At 48.5% G+C, this 25111-nt stretch overlaps 1 protein-coding gene across 2 annotated transcripts in view; it reads left to right on the plus strand.

Moving 5' to 3' along the window:
* The window catches only part of PRKCE (protein kinase C epsilon), a 470104-nt gene that overhangs the window by 429629 nt on the left and 15364 nt on the right, over positions 1-25111 (plus strand). For both annotated transcript variants that reach the window (XM_074378800.1, XM_010967731.3), the window contains exons 12-14: positions 7230-7368; positions 12048-12236; positions 16344-16490. In XM_074378800.1, coding sequence (XP_074234901.1) covers positions 7230-7368; positions 12048-12236; positions 16344-16490 — 475 coding nt within the window. The remainder of the gene's footprint in view (positions 1-7229; positions 7369-12047; positions 12237-16343; positions 16491-25111) is intronic.

Below are 25111 nucleotides of genomic sequence, written 5' to 3' on the forward strand. Positions count from 1 at the left end.
TCTCCAAAAACAAGCAGAGTTTTTTCATAACCTCTCCTCGAGGGCCTGCTCTCTGGTAATCCAAATACTTGGCATCCCGAGAAGTAATCCCTCTAATCTCTTATCTTCAAGTAAATGGAAGAATTCACCTTCGTTTCTGTGGCACTCAGGCCTGAGCTTTGTGAAATTAGCATGCCAGTAGGGTGAGCATACTAGTGAAGTTAGGGCATCCAAAAAAAAAATATATATATATATGGAGCCAGGGTGAAGGAGACAGGAGCATATGGGTCTCCTTCTTCAAGGTGAGTTTTCAAGTCAGGCAAAAAAAAAAAAAAAAAAAAAAATCTTTTTTTCTTGCATGTGAAGGGTCTCACAGGTGCCAACCCTGGGCTGAATGCTCTGTGGTTTAGAGAAGAAGAGTTTCCTGACCCTTATAGTTGGACGATCTAGCGTCAAATTGGGAAACTATAATTTTACAAATGGGAAAGAATGAATTTTAAGCTGAGACGGCTAGGGTCCTGTGTGCGGAATACAGGACTCCACCCACCTTCTGAAGTGCGGGCCCCACTCTCCTTGCTTGGCTTTGTTGCCCACCCAAGTTCTTTATCTATAAACTGGGATGATGATACCCATGGCGCAGGGCTGTTGTGGTGAGTGAGAGAGATAAGGTGTGTGATAGCCACAGAGCTAGGGACAGGTTACCACTGCGAACCACAGCAACCCTGCGGGTCCACTCCCAGCCTGGTGATCCCAGGGCTGAGAAGTTTGTTGAGGGTCTGGAAGCTGTCACATCAATCCTGATTAGAAACACCTGTGCAGCCCCAACCCTTCCTCCCTATCTCTCTACCCTCCACCCTTTTTTTCCTCCCCTGGGGCCCTTGGTGTTCCCATCAGGTGCCATTCCCCAGGCCCAGGGGAACAGAATCTGATTTTTCTCACTGGGCTAGACTGAAAGTTTCAATCTCTGTCTGTCTCTCTCATTTAAGCATCAGTTGTCATTTTCTCTCATATGTTCCAGTTGCACGTGTTTCCTGTTTTTCATCCCACAGTGTCTCGGTGACTTATACACAGTAGGAGGTAATAAGTATACTTCACAAAGTAAGTATACTATTCAAAGGATCTAGTGACTTGCCCTCACAGGGCATGTGTATTTTGAGAAATGACTATTGGAGATGCATGGAGAGGACAGAGTTCTTGGGGTAACTACTGTGTATCTGGCACCATGCAAGAGCTTTCCCAGTGGTTACATCATTCAATCATGGCAGTATTATCCCCATTTTACAGATAAGGAAACTGAGTCCCAAAGATATTTTATACCAGCCCAATATCATCCAGCTAGAAAGTTGCAGAGTTAGGATTCAGATTCAGAATGGCCTCACTGCCTATCAGGAAAAGAGAAATTGAGAGACCCACCCAGCATCTCAAATCACAACACAGAGGCACCTACAACTTCTTCTATATAAGCCATTAGCTGCATAGATAACCTTGCGGGGTGGAAGCCTTCAATTCTTAGAAGCCCAAATCTGTATATCAAATTGTTGTGGACATATTTCTAGAGATACCAACAGTTGATTCCTTGTCATGTTAAAACTATACTTTTGTTAAAAGTATAATTTGACCTTCTGCTGCTCTCACCCCATCTCCAGTGGATGTCCCTGATACAAAGACCTTCTTTATATCTTCTTCCCCAGCTCACAGCAAACTCACTTTAGAGATCTGCTTTTACTTACAGACCCCTTTCCCTTTCTTCAACCCAACAAAGTAGTGCAGTTGGTCATAGGAGATTTTTTTTTCTTCCTAAAACTAACAGCTAGGTCTTTCCCTTGACTCCCCTCCCCTCAGATAGGTTTTATAGAATTGAGAAAGAGAAAAAAAAAAGGTATGTTTTTAGGGCATTTCCTTTCTTGGTGTCTTTTGAGTTTCTGGAAGAGATCTGTGCTCCTACCCCAAGGGAGCCTTGGTCATACCATCCTGCCTCTAAATCAATCTTTCCCTGTCAGCCACTATGACCTCTCTGCCCCTGTGTTCCCCTTCTCACCATGAAGCCTTCCTTTCCCAGCCCAGAGGAATTTGGGTCCAGTCAGCAGATGGAGATTTCCAGCTCATAGGTCTTACATTTGGCATAAGGTAGTCATGGGCAGCCATGTGAAGTCAACTCAGCACTGCTTCTTACCAGCCCTGAGACCCTGGGCAAGGGACTCACCTTTTTTGAGCCTCCATTTCCTCATACATTTAGAAAAGTGGGTTGATGGTATCAGATGTCAGCAGGGTTGGCATGGGCAGGGTTCTTGTCTCTCAGGATAAAATGGCAGAGGACACCCCAGGCAGATGCTTCCTTCCCTGATAGCCAAAGCATGGTTCCCAAATCCCTCTCTAGCTTCATGATCGGGGTCAGACCATCTTGGAACCTTGATCACTGTTTAAGATTTAGAGAAGTAGTTGTCCACCAGAGGCCCTGCAAGGAGATGTTTGGCAACATCTAGAGCCATTTTTGCTTGTCAGAACTTGGTGGGTGGGGTTTGCTAACAGTATCTAACGTACAGAGGCCAGGGATACTACTGAATATTCTGTGAGGCACAGCACAGCCCCAACACAACAAAGAATTATCCAGCCCCAAATGTCTGTCCAGCTCCAGTGTGCCAGAGGTGAGAAACTCTGGACCAGAGGGAGAACGCATGGCCTGCTCCTTGCCCTCTTCCCTCCAGGCCACAAACAGCCCCTTTGGACTTCCAGCAGCTGGTAGAGGAAGAGACTTTCCGTGGAATTTCTCCCAAGTCCCCAGTCTAGTGGAGAAATACAATAAGGTAGCCTTTGATCCAGGTGCCAAGAGACAAGGGCTGTGTTAAAGGTATTCTGCCTGAGGAGGAAATGCTGGGAGGGGGACCACCCTTAAAATCAGGGACTACCAGAGGTGCTCACCTCTTACCATTGTTCTCAAGGTTCTGGTCAACACAATCAGATAGAAGACATCAGTTACAAATATAATCACTGAAAAGGAAAAGGTAAAAAGGATCACTAACTCTAGATGATTTAGAAAATCATGAGGAGTCAACTGCAAAACTCCTTTACAAAAATGAAAGTCACTCAGTATAGTGGCAGGGCTCATAATGGTAGAAATCAATGGCTCATATATCCATATGCAACCTGACAGGAGATATAATAGAAGAAAAGACCCTGTTTCCAATAGGAATTTGAAATATAAAATAATAACTTGGCTTATTTAGAAGTGGATTCAGTGGCAGTTAACATTTAACCCCAAATAACAGTGCTTTAAATAAAATCCAAGTTTATTTCTTTTTCTTATGAATATCTTCTGGAGGTGGGCAGCATTGCAGGGGCGTGGTCCTTGTCTTTGTGGTCGAAGGTGGCGGCTAAGACTCCAGACATCCTCATTCAGGCAACAGGATGGAGGAAGGAAAGAAAAGGAAGGGTAAGACTCTCCCTTTTAAGGAGACTTCCATGCAGCTGATTGGCCAGAACTTAGTCACAGAACCACACCCAGCTCTATCTAAGGAACGCTTTGAAGTCTCGTTTTAAACAGCATCACTGTGTGCGTGACTTGAACGAAAACATTCTCTCACTAAGGCAGAAAGGGAGAATGAATATCAGGACAACCAGCAGTCTACCATGAAATGTAACAAGAATGTACAAGATCTATAGGGAAGAACTTTAAAATCTTCCTAAAGGACTCAGACAAGACTTGAACAAATGGAAAGACAAACAATGTGGTTGAATAGAGAGACTCAACATCATAAAAGGATCAATTCCCCCTGAGTTAATTTATAACTTGAAACATGTTCCCCATAAAAAACATCACTAGGAATTTTTTTTTAACTAGGCAGATGATTCTAAAGTTCATATGGAAAAATAAACAAGCAAGAGTAGCCAGGAAATTTTGAAAAAGAAGAAAGGGCACCAAATCTACTGGCTGTTAAAACGTATTATAAACCTATGATAGTTTAAAAATGTGGTACAGATCAATGTTATAGGGTGAAGAGTACAGAAATGAATGCAAATATAATGAACATTTAATACCATTATTTGATAAGGGTGACATTTCAATCAATGAGGAAAAGATGAAACTAGTCAACATATGGGATTGAGGCAACTTATTAGATATCTGGATACAAAGTTGGATCTACACTTCACACCTTTTATCAGGACGGACTCCAGTTACATCAAAGACTTATGTTTATAAAAGGGAAACAGAAGTATTAGGGAGAAACCTTGGGAGAATGCTTTTATAACTTTGAAATGGGTCAAATAAAGCCTTTCAAATTAAAACCTAAACAACAAAAACCATAAAATTACACAGCAAATCAATTATATAAAACGTAAATAAGATTGGCCTGGCAAAAACCACCATAAACAATGTCAGAAATCAAAGAGTAAACTGGGACAAATATTTGCAATTCTTAGCCCCCACAAAGTTTATTTCCTAATATAGAAAGAACTCCTAAAAATCAATTTAAAAACAAATACCACAAAAGGAAAATGGGCAACAATTTGCAGGAAAAAAATACAGAAAAAAAATATGAAAAATGCTCAAACTTACAGAAAAATTTAGGAATATACTGAGAGAGAATTTCTACCTATCAGACTTGGCAAGTTTAAGTAGTGGCCTTTCTGACCTTCAGGGGCCATTCAAGCTGTGCTAATCTTTTCTGTTCCAAAGGACAGGAATGTAAGTCAATAACTCTTCCTTGGGACTTGGTTTCATATGGGGAGTTGGAGTTTAGAGACACCCAGACAGTGGAGGGGGAATCTGAGGAAGATTCCAAGCCTCAGTGACAGGACGGTGGGAAGAAGGGAAGAAAGGAAGGAAGGCTTTGGCCTGGTGCCTTCCCTCACCATAGCAGAGGGGCCGCTGTCCGTGCTAGGCCCTGGTAGTCCCCGTGGGCCTTCAACAGGGGCAGCTGCTTTCCCCAGGGAGCGGAGGACCAGGAAGCCAAGGGCTGGTGTGCATCTGGGCTGGGGCACAGGCAGAAAAGCAGGAGGTGAGGAGAAAGAAGACATTCCACCTTCTTGTACCCTGAGTAGGGGCCCCGAGCAGAGGGAGAAGCTGAGCCTGCTGGGCCAGAAATGCTGAGTCGTAACTTTCAGAACAAGGGCAAGATTCAGGCTGGCCTAGAACCTTCTGTGTCTCTTCCATTCATACACAAGAGAGCAAGTCCTTCCTGTGACATAACCAAGGCTCCAAAAGAGAGTGCTTTGACCAATGGCATGCAGGATCTTGATCAAGGTGGGGTTCAGGTCCCAGTCCCACCAGCCCCCTGTCACCTTGCAGAAGTCACTTACCTTCTTCCGGCTTCCATGTGCTTATTTCTGCCACTGTCCTGCAGTGGCAGTCTTCCTAACTCTCAGTGTTGCTCAGAACATGGATGTGGTTTATAGACCATCAGGCGCTTTCCACGTGTTATTGTTACTAGTAGTGTGAATGTTGCAATGGTGATCGTGGTGCATGGATGTAAGTCTTAGAAAGGCAACTCTAGACTAGAGAGTGTGTAACTCAGTGGGGCCCAGGGGTCAGCCTCTCACCTGCTCAAACATCTGCAAAGACACCCAGCTCCCTCTCAGTTTCCCCTTGAAGGAGGGGGATGTAAGGGTATTAAAGGCCTGCTGCTCTCACACACCTTATTACAGTAATTCTTCACAGCATCAGGATTGTACCATCCCAACCCGACAGATAAGGTTACAGACCAGCAAGGTGACTGCACCAGGATCACACCCCAATCATGATTATAACCCAGACCGCCTGCCCACAAGTTGTATTCATCTCACTGCTCCCCTAGCCAGAGCCAAATGTTGACCATACACGGTGGCCAGGGAGGGGACTTGGGGAGCCCTGGTCCCAGAGGCTTGGCTGGTCAGGCGCACTCTTCTTTCTGTAGTTCCTGAGTATTTGCTTAGAGCAGCACATTTTATGTGCTTTCTCTTTTGTCAAGAAGTCCCAGCTGTACACGGAAATGGGGCCATGGGTGCAAGACAGGCCAGCCCTAGAGTGCTTCCGGCCCCACCTTTGCACTCAGGCCTGGATTCCTGATGGTGGCTGGAGTTCAAGTCCAGATGTCAGCAGGCTTGTGAGAAAGGCCACTACTGCTCTGGGTGCAGGGAGAGTCGGCCTTCTTTGCAAGACCCCCACCCTCACGCCAGAGTGGCTACTGAGAGAGATCCAGGGTGAGGACCTCCATCCAACAGTCTGGGTCTTTCTGTGGGACAGGTCTGGTATGTGCATACTTGGTAAGGAAATTCTTATCCCGAGCCTTAGATTTTATACACAATCTTACGTGGAACCCCAAACTGCCAAACAGGCCATGTAAGAGCTTCACTGGCTGAGGCCGGCATGCCCCTGTGGCCCCCACTCCCTGCACAGAAGCACCCAACTCTGTAGAGCCTGGTTATTGCAACCAGTGTCTCTCTCTTCCTGCCACCAGGGCCTTCCCCCACCCAGCCTGCTTGCCCCTAGGAGAATGATCTTGCAAATACTTTGTGCTGGTGTAGGCCAGGCTTCCATTGCCTGCAGCCCCTCAGCCTGAATTTCAAACCCATCTTCCCGGTGTTTTAGGCTCTTTGTGGTTGGTTTCAACATGCCTGTCTTGCCTCACCATTTATTGGGACCCAGTTCTCTGCCTTTTGCATTGACTGTGTTGGCCTTCCCCTCCCCCTCCCCCTTTCTCTTCATGGTCTATCCAAACCTTACCACCTAGCCAAGCTTCTCTTGAGAGCACTGTTTCCTCGAAGTCCTCCCTGCCTGCATCAGCCATCAATGGTCTCCCCCACTGAAACATAGCAGTACACATAGTCAGCGCCCTATAAAGTCACACTGGATTCTTGCGTGGTTTTTATCTGATTCACTGATGCTAATAGGTATCAGTTTTGTCCCTCCAGCTGATCTCCATAAACTCATGAAGGGAAGGGCGTAAGTTGCTTCTTTCTCTCCTATCAAGATAAAAGTTATATGAATTTCAGCATTTAGTAGGGCTTCAGTAAATAGCTGCTGCCTCTTTTAAACCTCAGCTGTGTTGAGATATTCCTGAGGTTCCAGAAGCTCCTCCCTCATGGAGGCACCTTTGAGGGTTGACCCCTTGGGTGAGAGCCCTGGTCTGAGGTTGATTGTCAGCAGTTCAAGCTTCTTCAAAGATTTTCTTTCCTGTAGCAGATTTCCCTGAGGTTTGCACATCTGTCCAACTCAAAAAGACCATCCTGGGATGAGTGAAGCATTAACCATGTGGTTCTGGCCCGTCTTGTAGGGATTTGAAACTGGACAACATCCTTCTCGATGCAGAAGGTCATTGCAAGCTGGCCGACTTTGGGATGTGCAAGGAGGGGATTCTGAACGGCGTGACGACCACCACATTCTGCGGGACCCCTGACTACATCGCTCCCGAGGTAAGACTGTGGGTAAAGGGCCACCTCCTCCTACTGTCAGGACTGAGGCCTGAGGCCTGAGTCCATCCCCATATGCCGAGGTCATCTAGCAGTACTAGGGGGAGGCTCTGGAAAACAAGGATGGATTCCAGGGAGGAGGGAGAAAAGGAAAAGTAAAAGGCTTACTGATTTCTGCATAAGAAGTGGTGGTGATGAGGAGACAACGGTGAACTGAGAGTAACAGGCCATTCCCCAAATCTGGGCAAGTCCTCCCTGAACATCCTCCCTCAGCCCAGTCCAAAACTACCAACGAACCTAAGACCAAGAGATGCTGTTGAGTTGTATCATTATTTTCACTTGTTAATAACCAGAACAAAGGAGTGCTATTGATAAAGGCAGCAATTAGCTTTATCTACAGTTATTTGCGTACAGTAAAGCCAAGAATTAGTTGCATTTCTAGTATAGCGCTGATGCTGTGTAGCCGGCACACTAGATCAGCAGGACGAGGACAATGACTGAGCCTCATTTTAAGTGGAGATCAGAGACGTTCATTATGAGCCTCGCCAATGGGTTGCCTTTCATGAACGTTGTTTGGATGTTTTATTCATCCTAAAGTGTTTGCCTCAAATTTCTCCAGGTCAGTCTTGCCTAGACTGAGACATACTTAGTGTGATGTGATTCAGATTTAAGACATAGTCTGTCATAGAAGCTTAATAAAATGGTCTGGAGGGTTCTGACACATGTGAGATAAGAAGGAAGTACCAGCCCCCTTCAGGCATTGTCCATGGTGGGTAGGGGTTAGCACATTCAAGTGTCATTTCTTTCCAGGGAGCACTGTTTGAGCACCTGCTAGACACAAAGCAATGTGAGGATAAAGAATAGACTAAGATATTCATGGCTCTCCTAAAAGAACTTTATGTCTAGAGAAGGTGACAGATAAGTAAACAAGTAAGCAGAATCAAGAGGTACACAACACAAGATGGTAACCTCAGAGATGATGGAAGTGTGGTTGAGTTGAGTTGTAGAGAATCAGCAGGATTTCCTTTGGTGGTACGGGGTGGGGAGCACTCCCGAAAACAACAGGAAGGGTCAGAGTAGGGGTGGGGTGAGGTGGGGTTTAACAATCCCTGGGCTCTGAGTTCTTTAAGGCAGGGGCTGTGTTTATAATCTGGGTACACCCAGACTCCAGAACGCAAATCAGGCTTTTAGTAATGGTTTGTTGAATGACTAAATGAATAAGAACTTGTCATCCAACATGAGCAAAGAACAGGAGATGAGAACATCCTGGGCCTTTTTTTAGGAAAGGAATATAGTGTGGCTAGAACAGAGGATTTCTTAGCACTCTTAGTAATGAGTGAGATTGAGAAAAAGGACTGAGGAAAGTGGCCTGTATCGTGTGGGATCTGTGGAATGATTAAGGGTTTCCCTGTGGAGGGAGAGACATCATCAGACTTGTCTCAGGAAGAAGACGGGCAATCACAGTGCAGATCAGAAGGCAGAGAGTCAAGGAAGGACGATTGAGTCTTTTCATAACCCAGACAAGACATGAGGAGGCCTGAGGAGAATCGTAGAGGGAGGGTGGTAATAGGTAAATTCTCACTGGAACCTTTATCTTCTAAAACATCTGAAGAGTAGTGATTTCAGTCTCTCTCTGCTAGTATGTTCCCCTAGGAAATCACTGAAAGCAAGGGCTTTTGATCGGACCTGCTTTTTCACCACCCTCCTCATTTCCTCTTTAAAATCAGAATGCTTGGTTCCAGGCCCTCTGAACTGATGCCAGAGTCAAAGGGTTGATGGCCCAGTGTAGTAGTCGAGGGCCCAGCCCAAGACAAACACTCACTTTATGATGAACAAAACACCCACACAGCTTTCATGAAAGGCAATCTCTTGGTGAAACTTACAATAAACAACTCAGATCTCTGTTTACAGTGGGGCCCAGACACTCTTCCTTCCCATCTGCACGTGTACCAGCATCACCACTCCACGTGAAATGGCAAACAATCCCTGGTCTTACTGTAGGCAGATTCCACTGATAAGGGTCTTGCTCCCTTTACCAAGGGCCATTGGGAGGACTGAATGACATCATGCGTCTAAGGCATTTAGCACAGCACCTGGCCCATAGTAAGTATGGGGTCACTGGTGGCTCCATCACAGCCACCTGTTGCTGTCCAGTTAGGCAATGGGGTGGGAAAAGCACAGCCCTGAGAGTAGGGATTCCAGGCCAGACCTGATCTCTAATGCCCCCATGTGACCTCTATCAAGTCACAAAATGTTTTTGACCCAAATGGGACTAACAGTTCCTGCCCCACCCACCTCATCAAGCTGTTTGGAGAATCTAACAAGATAAGAGAATGGAAATGCTTCAGAAAGTATAAGCCTGTATTCAAACAGGAAGGGTTGTGAGGCGCCTGGCTAACCCCGAAACCAGAGACACCTTCTGAGGTATTAGCCCTTCCTCAGGGCTTCTCTTCCCACCACATGCCCTTGGCTGACTCCCATGGCACCCCCTCTCCTTTCTCCACACCAGGCCCCAGTTTCCCAGCAAATGGCAGCCAGCCCTGAGTGATGCTTGACATCATCAAGCCCAGTGCTGGCTCTTTGACCCCTGCTCTGACCTGTCAAGGGGTTGGCTGCCACACCAGGTGCCCTCCCATGGTGTGTGGAGCCTTGCTGCTCTCACCAGCTCCATCCATGACAAGGCGTTTAGGAAGCAGATAATTAGGGCCAAGCCCCAAAGGAATTTTATTAAAAAAAAAAAGCCACCTAAAACAGTAAGGCTCTGGAGGGGCCTGGGGAAGGGTGGGCAGGGCTGCTCTGTGGTTTCCCAAGCGCCATCCTGTCTGAGCCCACACAGGGCCACCTGGAGGCCACCTCCCCACCACACTGGCGAGGCACAAAACTCAGCTGTGCCACCTCCCTGAGGCCGAGGGGTGGCTACCTTAGCACCAGGGCCCCCGGAGCCCAGGGAAGAAAGAAGCACACCCAGGAAGATGCCCTCAGTGGGCACACATGGCAGCCAGTCTCCTGAGTGCTGGAACTGGGCTGGTCACGGGGTAGATTCAGAAAAATGCTAGAGCCCCTGCCCTCTGGTGGCTTATGGATGCCCTGGGGAGACACTTGAAAAACATAACTAAAATCACAGTAGTATATGGAAAGTGTCTGCCAAATCTTAGGGATAGGCAAAGGTCTTAGGGTATCAGAGGATTGGAGAAAGTTTGGAGAAATCCAGGAAAGCTTTCTGGAGGAGATGAGTGATAACCATGACCTTGAAGGTGGTACCATGGTGGCCCAGGTTGGGGCACTAGGTCTTTCAAGATTGAAGGAGGCGCTAGTTTTAGCTTTGGAACATAGCAGCATGACTGGCTTCTCAGCGGAGCTTGTGACTCTGACCTTCCAGACACCATGTGCTGACCACCGGGCTAAGAGACCAAAGGTACTAGCCAAACAGGTTACGAGCCCAAATAATTTGAAGTTGGCTGCATTTTCTGACATTCCTCTTCACTCTAAATTCAGAAGATTCCTAAAATGTGCTTTTTTTCAAAATGTTTCTGCCCATCTTTTTATTTACCATTTTCAAAATGTTTCTGCCCATCTTTTTATTTAATCCCAAACAATCTGCAATCTACAATCTCTAGAAGGGTGTTTTGAGTAACCCAAGGAAAGCCCAGATACTCAGGCTCAGCCTCCTCTTCCATCTTGGAATCTGAGAACCGGAGAACTGAGCCTTGTTCTGAAACAAGCTACCTGAGAGGTTACCTGCCTGAGGTGTCCTGCAAGCTGGAATAGCCTTTGCCATTTTGGGGGGAGTCCTCAAAATATACCCTCTTTGAGGACATGCACTCTGATCGTGATTCTCTCCTACATCCTCACTTTTTTTTGGAGTTCTTTGTAGAATTGTAGCACTGAGAGCAGCCAGAGATGTCCTCTTACCCACCCTCCTGTTTCTGGGCAGCACCATGCCCAGTCCTGCCCTGACTGATAAAAGGAAAACATCATTGCAGGATAGAAACATCACTTCACAATCCCTTCCTTAGTGGTGGGAACAGCTCAGCATTATTTCTGCTCTGAGCCACACACACCTCATTGGCCTGCTGCATCCAATATACACACTGAGACCAAACCTCATAGAAGAAAAATTGGATTTAGTGGCACCTTCCAATTATATAGAGCTCTATATTTTGCAATAGGCTTTCAAAATCATCCACCTTAATTAAACTTGTGAGGTTAAGCTGACAGTCTGAGTTTCATCTGAGAAATGAGGAAGTCAAGTGACTGGCTTGAGATCACCCAGAAAATGTAATGCCAAATGTGGGGTGAAAATGGGTACTTCCTGGTTGGTCTTCCGCCTCCTTCCGGCACACGGCCAGCACTGCAGATAAAATTGGGATAGGGCAGTTACTTGGTTTTCAAAATGCAAGTCAGGAACTTCAACCAATGCTCAAGCAAAGAAAGAGCAATTTGTTCCCCCGGAGGACAGGCTTTGGGTGTCAACTAGGGAAAGATGGCCACCAACAGAGTGCCTCCCAAATTCAGTTGTCACTAATTTGCTGGCTTAGAACCTGATTTTTTGTAACACAGCTCCGCTATGAAGGAGCGAGCTGGAATTGAAGATGCGGGCCTCCCCACAGGAAGGTGCGGTGGTACAGGCATGGTCCTGGGGGGCAGCCTTTGGTGCCCTGACGCTGCCATTTCCTGAACAGATCCTGCAGGAGTTGGAGTACGGCCCCTCAGTGGACTGGTGGGCCCTGGGGGTGCTGATGTATGAGATGATGGCTGGGCAGCCCCCCTTCGAGGCAGACAATGAGGACGATCTGTTTGAGTCCATCCTCCATGACGACGTGCTCTACCCAGTCTGGCTCAGCAAGGAGGCCGTCAGCATCCTAAAAGCTGTGAGTTGTCAGCCCTCACCTGCTTTCTGCTCCCTTGGCCTTCCCACCTCTGCCTGTCTGTCTCTCTCTCCTGCAACCCACTCCTCCTTTCTCTCTCTTTCTCTTTGTCCCAGCTCTGCTGACTGCTGAATGCCAGGGGTAGGGGGTGGCCACCCCCTGAGAGCCCAGGCCTACTATAGGGAGAAATGGGGCCTGGGACAAATTGCTCTTCTTGTGAGAAAGGGACACCATGTCTGTGTTTCCTGGGGAAAGTTCTATGCATGTGCGTGTCCTCCAGTACTTCAGTGGGGACAGAACCAACCCCTGCTATGCTCGGATCCCCCCTGCTGCTGATACTCTGGGGGCTGGACCCTCCTTCTTTACCTGCCACTCATGGCCTGTTTTGCTCTGGGGCCCGTGACAGCTGGGGTGGGAGGTGAGTGGAGGAGAGAGGGGGAGAGGCATTGTGCCCCTGTGTCCACAGCAGCATCGCTGATCAGAAGTGTCCACTCAAGCTCTCTGCAGCCATGCTGAATTCAGACACATAATAGGGACTGTCCCCATCCCTGCAAATAGTCCCTCACAGGTGATGATGCTTAGTACTTGCTCAACGCAGCCGTTGCTGCAATAAGACAAGTAAGTGGTTACCTGCCCCCCTTAGGAGGAGGCCGGGGAAGCTGAGGTGTAGGAAAGGTAAGCAGACCAGTTTACCTGGGAAAGGTCGCCCTACTGGTTTGAGGCAGGACCAGGGTGACAGCCCAGGAACATTGACTTCCAGTCCAGGCTCCTTTTTGCCCATCAGAATGCCCCAACGTTCAGAGGGGGAGAGAGGAAGAGAAAGAGATGCCACAGTCACAGAATCTGCCGTATCCAAATATCCACTTTATTTTTCTTGTTTTTTCATCAATTTCCAATAGTTACCTAATTATGTGTATTTTACAAAGAAATGTTGTATTATTCTCATTAATGGGAAATTAAATTATTGGAAAATAGTATCACTTGCCATAATTAATTAACATACATCATCATATCAAAATGGTAAAAAGACCTAAAATCATTTTGCAGGTGTCTCGGGGGACACGTACGATATTTTGGGAAGTGCCACCTCAGAACAGGCTGCTCTTTCTGTAGTTCATTTTGTCCCTCCTCCTCCCTGCTTTCCCTCACCTCATTCCTTCCCTCTCTTCCTCATCTGCTTCTTTCTCTACCTTCTCTCCCACCCATTCATTGATTGAATGAACTACTATGTGTTGAGTGTTTCCTGTGTATCGGGCCTCGTGCCAGATGCTAAGTAAGCATTGGTGAACATAACAGCCATCAGCCCTGCCTTGTGGAGCTTGCGATCTGGCGGGAGAAGATGGGGCAGTAAATACAAAACACATCCGTGCGTGGTCACAGTTGGGATTAGAGCAGTGAAGGAAGCAATAGAGTGTGTTCACTCATGCGTTTATTTATTCAACACATACTTACTGAGCATTTCGTATGTGCCAGGCACTGTGCCAGGTGCTGGCTAAGAAAAACCTGTAGACTCGGAGGCAGCCAGAACTCCCCCAGCAGAGCTGGTCACTCACCCTGAGCACTGAACACCAGCTTGAGTCCCCTGCACCCCACGTGGGGGTGATTTGCCATCCCAACACACACACACGCACACACACACGCACAGACACACACACACACACACACACACACACATACAGACACACAGACACACAGACACACACACACACACACACACACACACACACACACCCCGCCCTGGAGACATTTGGCAACATCTGGAGATGTTTTTAGTTGTCACAACTTGGGGGGGATGGTGCTAGCTAGCATCTAGTGGATAAAGCCCAAAGCTGCCACTGAACATCCTGCACTGCACAGGAGACCCCCAAACAAAGTATCTAGTCCACAATATCTTTAGCACAGAGGCTGAGAAACTTTGACCTACAGAGATTCAGAAGCAGGAGATCATGCCTGTGTCAGTTGGTTGGTAAGGGTAAAGTCTCCGGGAAAAGGAAAGAGCCTCTGGCCTGGGGTCGGCTTCCTGAGACGTTAGAACCTGTATGTTTATCCATCACCCTGATACTTCCCCTTCCAGAAGTGGGAGGACAGAAAAAGCTGAGGAAGTAAGGAGAAGTCTTCTATTCCTGTGGCCTTGGAACACTTCACTTCCTCACATTGTCACTTGATTCTAGGGCCAGACTGGATTTTCCATGACTCTGGTCACTGAACCATGTCTCTGAAGGCTGCTGCCTATGTGCAGAACTCTCAAGAAGGCTATATGCATCATAGAATTACGCAGTGCACAACCTGTGCAACAGTAAGTGGCGGTCCTGCTGCCTCCCCTCCTCAGCACCGTGCCCTGAGGCCCAGCCTTCAACCCCCTTTTCAGTCGTCTCAGTGTTCTGAGCGCACAAGGGGAGCCAGGCACTGAGCCAGGTGCTGGGAATACGGGACTGATTCCTAGATCATAAAGCTCACCAAGGAAAGGAGATGTCTAAGCAAATTATAATTCAAATAAACAAGAAGCATGGGGTCTCAGATATCCACAGAGGGGTGAATCTGGACAGGTTTCACAGAGGAGGCAGCATTTTGACTGGTTCCTAGAGGATACTTGGGGATTGGAGAGAGGCCTTCGACCTGGGGAATAAAGGATGCAAAAGGTCAGCAAGAGAGACCAGATTCAGACTGAGTAGTTTCTGTGTGCCAAACTTAGGGGTGTAGACTTTATCCTGTGGGTGATAGTAATCGGGTTGTTTAAGCAGGGGTGACCTCTGCCAACCACTCGGTTAGAAGGATGATGTGCATTGGCACCATTCCCAACTCACGTTCACCAAGCATGCCTTCACTGTCTTATCTGTGGCTCTCCCTTCTCCAGTAGCATTTAGTCCGGGCTCAGATGCTTTGGTTTCCAGGTACCAGGCAGGAGTCAGTGAGAGGCTCTCCCTGCCCAAGAAAATCTCCCTTGCTGATAAAGCCTGAAATGCTATCATTATAGATTTATTCATTTGGATTATAGTTTGTCCTCTTACATTCCTTTGTTTAAATCCAGACTCAGCCTTCACCCCATGAAATATAACACTCAGTCTCTGACACACAGGCACAGGTACAGCCCTGCCTGTATTTGGGCAGCTATCAGAAACACTTTCACCTACCAGCACTGGGTTTTTTTTCCGATATACACCTGCTCGGGTAAATTAATATTTTCCATCAGGGCTGACTCATTGAATAGGAAGAATAATTTCACCTGGATGTGTGAGGATCACAAGACACCAACCAAAAAGTATAAAACACATCCATGTGGTTTTTATAGACAAGCATTGAGAAATAATAAGCCTTTCTTTTTCTTGTTTTTTATCTGTTAATCTATGTGGGTATTTTGTGTGAGAGATTACAAATTCAATTTTTTTTAAAGTAGGAGGAAGAAGAGGAAAGGGGAGGAGGTGCCTTTGATAATTTACCTTAACTGTTTTCTTTCCTTACCTCCAGAAGGACTGTTGAGCTCTCAGTGTGAGTTTATCAGACTTTAGTTGCCCTGATGAGAAGCCTTGAGAATCTGAGGAGAATCAGGGAGTTGGAAGGAGTCTGAGTTCCTATTCCTGGTTTGATACCTTGTTGGCTGTTTGTCCTTGGCCAAAGAGAGATTATAAAGTTAATTAACCTCTCTGTGCCTCAACTACCTACTTATAAAATAGGGATAATAATAGTATCTTAGAGCTTTGCATTTGGATGAAATGAGTCAATGCATATATATACTGGTGTCAAATGGTGGCTGGTGCAAATTCTTATAATTCTATAAGAATTGTAAACAAGGTCCTACTGTTTAGCACAAGGAACTATACTCAGTATCTTATAATAATCTATAATGAAAAAGAATATGAAAAAGAATATATGTGTCTATAACTGAATCACAATGCTGTACACCAGAACCTAACACAACATTGTAAATCAAGTATACTTCAATTAAAAAAAAGAAAGAGCACCCTGAGGGGCAAAGCCCCTGAAAGTGCAGAAAACAGGCTTGGGAGGGGATACTGAAGACGCTGCCTTGGCTGCCTTCCATCTTTCCCTCGCAGCCTGTGCCTGCCTGCTGGACCTTTGTCCCTGATCCTGTCTCTGTCCCCATCCCCACAGTTCATGACCAAGAACCCCAACAAGCGCCTGGGCTGTGTGGCAGCGCAGAATGGCGAGGATGCCATCAAACAGCACCCATTCTTCAAGGAGATCGACTGGGTGCTTCTGGAGCAGAAGAAGATCAAACCACCCTTCAAACCTCGAATTGTAAGTAGGCCCCGAGCCCGCTCCCCGCTGAGGGGCAGCCTGCTCCCTGAGCACAGAGGGAGGGTCTGGGCACTTCTGACAACCAAGCTGACCAGGGAAGGTGGTCACCGAGGGGCCCTAGGAGAGAGTCTCGATGGCCTTGGGAGTTGACTGTTGACAATACATAACTGGGAGCTGTCACCAAGATGATACCTTATTTGGGACACAGAAGAACATTTTGATTTTAATACAGAGTTATTTGATCAAAAATTATAAATGATACTAGCTTTCCATATGTGGTAGAGATATTGTTTCTTTATAGGTAATTTTTTTAACAAGTCAGTTTAAAGAAAAATATTAACTAGATAACCATCGCAGTAATTATGTGGAGTGAGCACAGAGCAGGAAGCTGAGACTCAGAGACTGGCATCTGGGGAGGACTGTCCCTGGGGCGGCGCATGGGGCCAGCTCTGTAAGAGGCCGTTTCTTTAGGCCATGTCTCTGCCTTCCCTGGCCTGCTCTCCCTTCTGACCTCTCTCTGGCCTCAGCACACATTTCCTTCCAGGTTCTTGGGACTGTTGTGATGATGCCATTTGGGGGAGGGTGCAATAAAGCGGTTGGAAAGAGGAATAGGACTGGCGATCCGATCCCGGACTTGACTCTGAGAGCAAAGACCGTGTCGTGGCAGTGATCTGCTGCTGTAAGGAGTGTGTGTGTGTGTGTGTGTGTGTGTGTGTGTGTGTATAGAGGGAAATTCTTAATTCTGTTGGATTCTAGCCCAATGAGGCAAATCATTCAGACTGAAAATTTGGATAGCCAGCTGGCTAGCATCCTGGGAGTGAAGGGAGGCATGTAGCATAGGAAGCTACTGGGCAGAGCCCCAGAGCAGTGGGGCTGGGGTCTCGGGCAGGGAAGACCTGGAATCATCTGGTCCACCTGCAGTCACCGCACATTCTTTCGGAAGACCCCCTTCTCCCTCACTTCCAAGTACAGGAAAGACCCTCCTGTGCTTGGGGAATCATGAGAGAGGCATTCCATTATGTTCTGGAAGGTTTTCTGAGGAATGATGATTAAGAGTGCCGTGATTCTCTGAAATGTTCTGTGTTGGGGGTAACTCTCAGCTGAAGGGTGTGGTCTGGGCCTTGGCCAGACAAGACCATTGTAGATGGAGTTCCCTGGACACTCAGTCCTGTCACCATTTCTTGTTTGCTTCCTCCTTGGGTTTTTATGATTTTTGCTGGCTGGCACACAGCTCAGAACAGGCTAGACTCAGGTTCACCTTCCCTTCCTTGTCAACATTACCCCCACTCCTGCCCCTCTCCCCAGGCTCTGGGGCCTACTGTGCCGCCGCCATGCCGGGGGTTTGGAGCAGGGCTCACCGCACTTACCAGCTTGCCTGAAGGCTGCCCTCCCCAGCCTCAGGGTCTCTGCAGGTGGTCTTTAAGGACAAGATGAACTGCTGAGATTCCCCCAACAAAGCCAGGGGAGGCAGGAAACTAGAAGCCAGACAGAGGAGGAGAAACTAAAGACTCACATCTCTGGGGGAAATGTTGTTGTGGGTTTAATCTAAGTTAACCAACCCAAAGAAAATTGGGAAGTAGAGCCATGTAAGGAATCCAAGCCCAACAAAAAGGAACCCAAGATGAAAGCAGGGACCCATCAGCCAATGCAGGTCTGCAAAATGCTGTCAACTCCAGTCCAGACTCCAGGTCAACAAAAGGACTTGATGCTGGCCTTGCAGAGGGCTTGGGCAGGGCTAGAGGAGCAGCCCCTCCTGGGGTGCAGGTTGCAGGTGACAGGTAAACCCCGGGGACCATCAACAAGAGGTGTAAAGGGGAGAGAGGGCTTGGTGGGGCAGAGGCAGGCGGGAAGTCTTTACTGAGAGGCCATGTGGGAGCAAGGAATTCGAGAAGATCTTTACAATAAAAGGCATGAGGAAGTTTTAAAGGATGGGTTCATAGGGAAGAGTCTCTCACTGGAGTAGATCAGCGGCAGGACATTGCTCAGATCCAGTGGAGGCGATAGCTCTGAGGTGGCAGAAGTCCCGAGAAGCTCTGGTCTCCAAAAGCTCTTCCCAAAGCCTGAACACTGCTAGGGCTTCCTCGCTAGGGCCCCCACCCTCAAGTCTGAATTCAGAGCCCAGTGAAGGTGCAGACCTGAGAGAGGTGACCCTTTGAACAGTACCTGGCTTCCCCAGAGTGAGGGAGGGGTGGAAAGGACAGGTGTGAGGTTTCTGTGGGCCTGTGGGACAAGTAAGGAACCAGACACAGTTTGGGGGAAAAGTGAAGTGGGACTCAGAGGCCGAGCTTGTGACCCGGTTCACTGTGGGCAGGCCTCATCTGGCCCAGGCAGGCAGGGATCACCGCAGAGCTGTCCCTTGGCCAGGAGTATAGGTGCTCCTGTGGGCAGGGGGATAAGGGACCCCCAGGAACCAGCAGTAGCAGTATATCCTGGGTCAGGAGGTTAGGTGGGACTCCCTCTCCACCCAAAACACCAGGAACATGTGTTTCTCTTTCTTGGGTCTCTCGAGGACCCCCAACCCAAGGGCAGGACTATGCTTGCGTCCTCTGCTTAGGGCCTCAAGTAGGTTTCTAGGGGCCATCCAGGAGCTCCCACCAAGTTCCAAACTGTCTTAGCGTTCCTAAAGAGTGAGTTCATCGTTGCCTTGGAAATCACCCTCTGTGCATGTTCCCGCTCACCCCTGCAGACCTCCAGAGTCATCCTTGGCACTGCTGGGGGTCAGAGGAAAGGGCGCTTATTTGGTTGGTTTGAAATCGGTTCAGAGAAGAGAATTAGAACATCTAAAGGAAGGATAAAAAGGGAAACTTACATTGTGCAAGAGGTGTTTCTGGTCACATTTGGAGCTGAGTGATACTGATTCTACTGAGTCTCAGCTATATGGCGGTAAAGATTTAGTCAGGTTATTGAGATCTCTGATCACATTATATCCTTAGAACTAGAGATTTCTCTCCGGAGATATAACCAACTTGGAAAAGAAAAGAATGGTCTTCAACTAGTTAGCAATTTGAAAGGTGTCCTGAAGCTATCCCTTAACTGAAGACTCTTTCCTGAAAAATGTTAATGGCACCACCTGAGTCATCTGTGGGCTTGTGTGTAACAGATTTTAAGTTGAATTAAAGCCCACTGCAGTGATGGACATAGACTGTATTTCTCATCTCTGAAAGCCCTTCAGGACCAGTGTGAAAACTCACACAGGTGTTTATAAGCCATCACCTGCTCTAACCAACTCAGGATTCACCCCGGAGGTGTATGGTCCTGCCTGGCTGGCTCAGATGCCAGCAGTGAGGACGGCTCTGGGCTCCAGGGCCAGTCTCCCCGCTCCAGGGCCAGTCTCCCCCACAGACAGAATAGATAGCCCCACACAAGAGGTCACTGAAGAGACACTAGGAAATTGAGGTGGGCCCCCATGGAAGCCATCTTCTATTCACAGGACAGGGAGTTCCAACACTGGATAGGCTCTCTTTGGGCCTAAGGTGTCCTGTGACTTGCGGACACATCAGATGCCTTCTCAGGAAAGCAGGGAAAGAAAGGTTTTGACAGAGGGAGGAAGGAAAACTGGTTTGAAGACTGACATTGGTAACAACTTCCCAGAATGCTGGGCCACAGGTGACAGTGTGAGTTTCTTATGATCTTAGGGACAGACTCTGGGTCAAAGATACTGTGAGAAGGGAGGGGACAGGTCCGTGAGCAAACATCTCCAGCCTGACACCTTGGTGATGGCCTCAAGGAGACAGTTGGCATGTGTTTCAGCAGCAGAGAAAGCAAATGCAGACTCCCCTAATCTCATCAGGCTGAAGGTCCCCAGGGCATTCAGGAGGGGACTCTGGGTCTCCTCTGTCTTGGGCTGACTCTACTTACCCCCTTCCCATTCCCTGTAGACCAAAATGCCACCCATCCCTGGAATCCTGCTGAGGAACTCCTGCTCCACCCCTCAGATGGCCCTGATGAATCTGAGCACCCTGGGGGTACATCCTGCCTGTCTGATTCAGGGAGAAATTGGTTTTGTCTGGTGGTGGGTGCTGGAGGTGAGGCTGAGTGAGCTCATGTCGTCCAGTCTAGGCATTAAGAAGAACCAAAACACAGTGACACGTTTTCCAGGACACCCCCACTCCCCTGGCACAGAGGAGCCCTTCTGTGGCTGGTGGGTGCGGTGAGCTTGCACTCTGCCCAGGCTGGCTCAGCTGGAGACCAGGCTCCCTGGATCCACCCCAACAGGGGCTGACTCTGGCAGGAGAACAGCTCCCAGGCCTGGTTTCTGTCCCCTCTGTGGGAAGCCTCACCCCTCTAAAGTTACCACCAAGGAGATTGTCCAGATTTGTAGCTGGAATTTGGCCTCTGGACAGGTTCTATCACACATGTAGGTTGGCCGCTGTCCCCTCCGGGCCTTTGCCTTTTTGAGATGTTTGCTAAGCTGAGATTTCTGCTCCCTGGCGCCTAAGCCTCCTTGTCTAACCCCTGCTCTGACTCACCAGCTGTCAGTAGTCCGACTGCGTTTTCACCCCTTCACACTAACCCAACCCCAGGACATTTTTCAGTAGCCTCTGCTTCTGCGTGGAGATTTCCTTCTCATCTTCCCTCCCGCTCTCTTATCTTGTCTATTCTCCCTCCTCTACTTTCCCTTTTGTGCTCCTCCTGTCTGCCTTCTATCCACCCACATGCTCAACTGATTTTGCACAAGTGATGTGCCCTCAACACCAAACTAAAGACTTGGTGCCACCATGCACTCAAATCAGTTTTCTGGCTTGCTTCAAGGTGAAGCACCCCTAGCAGAGGACGGGCAGGGGAAGAGAAAAGCCCGCAAGGCTGGAGCTAAGACCTTTGATGCTGGAAAAAGTCTCCAAGCTTAGAATTCACTGGTCTATCCCACTGGGGATTTGGTTCCAAAATGGTGGCATCATTTGCTGTCATTCAAAGCTGCCCATTTAGCTTTTGTGTTATGGGTAGGCTGGCCTGCCTTAGGGACCAGAGGGGGCAGACGTGATGTGTTTGGTGTGGTCAAAGGGCAGTATCTGACATTGTGGATCTGGGAGGTATTTTGCTCACTCCCAGCTTCCCTCCTGTGCACTCCTCCCTTCCCCCACCACCTCAAAAGCATCAGGCTCTGAGATTACGGCGCCCAGGGCTTCAGCGCTAGAATGGGGGGAAGCCCGCAGGAGGGAGAGGTCTGCCTCCCCAGAAGCCTAGCTGTCCTCAGTGAAAGCCAAAGACAATGAGGGAAATGCTGGCCAAGTAAACTTCTCTTTGTGTACGTGTTCTCTCTTTTCAAGTTTGCTTCAGTGTGAATGTCCCTCTTTAAGGTAAGGCCTCCAGAGTGGGGAGTCTCTCCAGGTAGGTGAGCCCTCAGGCCTGGTGACATGGAGGCCCCTTTCAACCTCATAATCTGTTCCATCCAGCCATCCACACTGCATGGTGGGACCCTGAGGGAGGCCTCTCCTGCATGCTCCTGCATGACTGGGCTGTGCTGAGAGAAAACTGGGAAGTGGGCCTAAGACCCTCACACTCTCAACACCTCAGCAGCCGGAGGAAGAGCCCTGCTCAACAGGCAGCCCCTTCCCCTAAAGCCAGCCCACCGGCCTGGGGACCCTGACAGCATGGACCATGAAGACAGAGTCCCAGGAACCCTGAGAGGCTGTCCTCATCTTCCACCTGATAGAGCGGGAACAGGGCCCAATCAGTCCTGGCAGATGTCAGTGAGGAGCTGGCCTGTATCCATGCCAGAGCAAGAGCCCTTAACCTCCAAGAGCCTGCAGCATTCCTCCAAGAGCCAGAATACTGGCCCCGGGCTGGAGGGCATGGGAAAAGTCCAGGAACATGTTTTTGGTAGTTGGCCCAGTGGACAGGGCATTGGCTTTCACCCCAGAGACTTGGGTGGGAATAAAATTGCTATCACAGGATAGGCATGTGAACTTGGGAATTTACTTCTGGCTTCCTTGAGCCCCAACCTTCTTATCTGTAAAATGGGAATGAGAATATTGGCCCATAGAATTACTGCAGGATTAAATAACAAACCTAAGATGCTTTGTGCGCTCTAGATTCTCAATAAATTTTAGTTTCTTTCTCTCCGTTCACCGCCCCCAACCTAACCTGCTAAGCCCCTCTTCCACTTATCCCAAGACTCCAAGAGTTAAGAGTTAAGGATTGCAGGAGGTGGTGTGATGTTTGGAGGCTGGGAGGTGGAATCAGTTACAGCCAGGTTCCAACTGGGAAAATAGGATCTTGGGAAAGTCATCTCATCTCTCTGAGCCTCAATCTGCTGATCCATGGAATGGGGACAATAATATCTACCACAGTGGATTGCTGTGAGGAGGGAAAAAAACTAATGATACAAAAGGATTAGGACCGTCCTGGATACACAGTGAGTGTTGGGCATGGTACTGATGCTAATAGTGATGGAGACAGTGGGGGTCTAAGCTGAGGGAGGCTGGACTGGGCAATACTCCTGTTCCAAAGGAGAGGGGCCAGGAGTTCAGAAGAGAGATGACACCCTGCAGTCAGGGAAGCAGCCATCCATGACAGGGCAGAAGGGCATCGGTAGACTGGCAAAGAACACAATTCAGACTCTGCCAGAGAGCCTCCTGAGTCTAATTCTAGCACAGCTGCTGGTCTGAGCTGGAGGAGACTAGAAAGGAGGTGCTGCAAGACAGTGACTCACCCCAGATGCCAGTATTCCCAGCCCTTTTGCCCCTTGGAATACCCCCAAAGGTCCTCCCATTATTCGCCCTCCTTTTATGCTGTGAGCTTACGACCTTCACCATCACTGCCTTTGGTCTCAGCAGTGTTTTTGCCGAGCCCAGCTGCATGGCTCTGTGTCCCCACCCTGAGATGGTAGCCATCACAGCTTCCCAACGATTTCTGAGCTAAACAGCGTCAGTGGAGCATCTTTGGCTCTGCGCAGGAGATTCCTCCATGAGGGAATTCTGACTGCAGGAGCATCCCTGTGGCCTGGGGATGGAGGGCCGATCTGTGCATCACCTTGGTCCTCCTGGCCCCCCAACCCCGGGGAGGAATTTGAGGCCTGGGCTGGGCATTTCTATAACCTCCAAAGTTTTTATCTATGACTTAATAGCTGTTAGGTTGGGATTCGCCTTCCTGGATTCACCAGACTAGTGTATATTAAATATAATCTCCTTCCCGCCCCATGAGCACTGGAGGTAACACACACATCCTACCTGGGAGCATGGAACCTACTAGGTTGTGTCTGACTGAAGGTGGGGAGAGCAGGTGCCATCAGGGAAGATTCTAGAGAGTTGCTAGACTCTGACAGAGAAAGCCAGGAAGGGTGAGGAGGAGAGAACTACATGGGAAGAGGCATGGAAGGAAAAGGGAAAGGCTGGATTCAGATCCACTCTTTTTAATGGGTATTTACTGAGCACGTGCTTTGTGTCCTCTGGGAAGCCTTGGAGGGGGAGGATGACCCAGAAGAAAAGAATCCCCTACAATCACATCCACGTCATCACCACTGTGAGGAGTTTAGATGGCAGGAGGAGATACTGAACTTGAAATACTTGAGGAATACCAGGCAATGGGATAAATTCTAGGATTTGACATTGGGAGGGGAGTCTTGAGGTTTGCCTGTCGAGGTTGGAGGACAGAGCAGAGTGGGAGAGGTGGCGTGAAGAAGGCGGCCTCGGGGGAGGGGAGGGCTCAGTTTGTGAAGTTTTGTTAAGGTTCCACATCAGCCTCAGTCTCTTCAAAGTGAGAAGGCCTGGCCCATGGGCCCTCAGTCTGCCCACCCTCCATGTCATTCGGGCTTCTCCTTTCTGGGACTTCGTCCAACCCCGAGGGGATTTTCTCCGACCACAGAACTTGGCTGTCAGTGGAGTATTTCAGGTGTGTGAGCCCAGCTAGGTATGAGGCAGGGTCCAGAATGACTGGAACAGCGAAATATGAAGATTGCCTTAAGTAAAGAGATGGGAAGATAAGCCTGGAGTGGGGTTTGTCAACTGCGATGACTTAGGAAATAAACCAGACCTTGACTTGGGGCTCCAGCCATTCCATCCTCCTCCCCACAAGCAGCTGGCCCCTCAGCTAGTGTTTGGAAAGCACAGGATTGGATTGGTGGTCTTCCTGGGGAGGTGTGGCAGATTCTGGCTACAGGTACCCAGGTACCTGGGATGTGGGCATTCCACCGAATGAGTCAGAAAACCATCACCCCAGAACATGGGATTCCAAGAATTTAGCCCCCAGCCTGTAGGGCAGTGAGCTACTAGGATGACGCTGGGCGGGGCTGGGTCCAGGTCCCTGCTGTTGGAGTCTGTGAGACCCTGAACAAGGCCCTGAATGTCTCTGCATCCTTCCTGTAAAGTGTGGGGCTCATGTGGTCCCTAAGATTTCTCCCACCTCCAGCTGCTCCACATAAACATGCTCCAGGAGAGCAGGGATGTGTGTGGTTTTTAAGTCAACTTTATTATAATAAAATTTACAGACACTCAAACTTACCTGTTTAAAGTGTATATTTGGATGTGTTTTAACAAATGGATGCACCCCTGTAACCACCAGCACATGAATATCCAGAAAGGTCCCAGGTGCCTTTGCCCCAGGCAATCTCTAATCTGCTTTCTGTCACTGGAGAAGAGATTCCTCTTCTCTAGGGTTTCATGGAGATGGAGCTATGTTGTATG

This window comes from Camelus bactrianus, chromosome 15 (genome assembly GCF_048773025.1).
Source record: "Camelus bactrianus isolate YW-2024 breed Bactrian camel chromosome 15, ASM4877302v1, whole genome shotgun sequence".
In the NCBI taxonomy this organism is placed as follows: Eukaryota; Metazoa; Chordata; class Mammalia; order Artiodactyla; family Camelidae; genus Camelus; species Camelus bactrianus.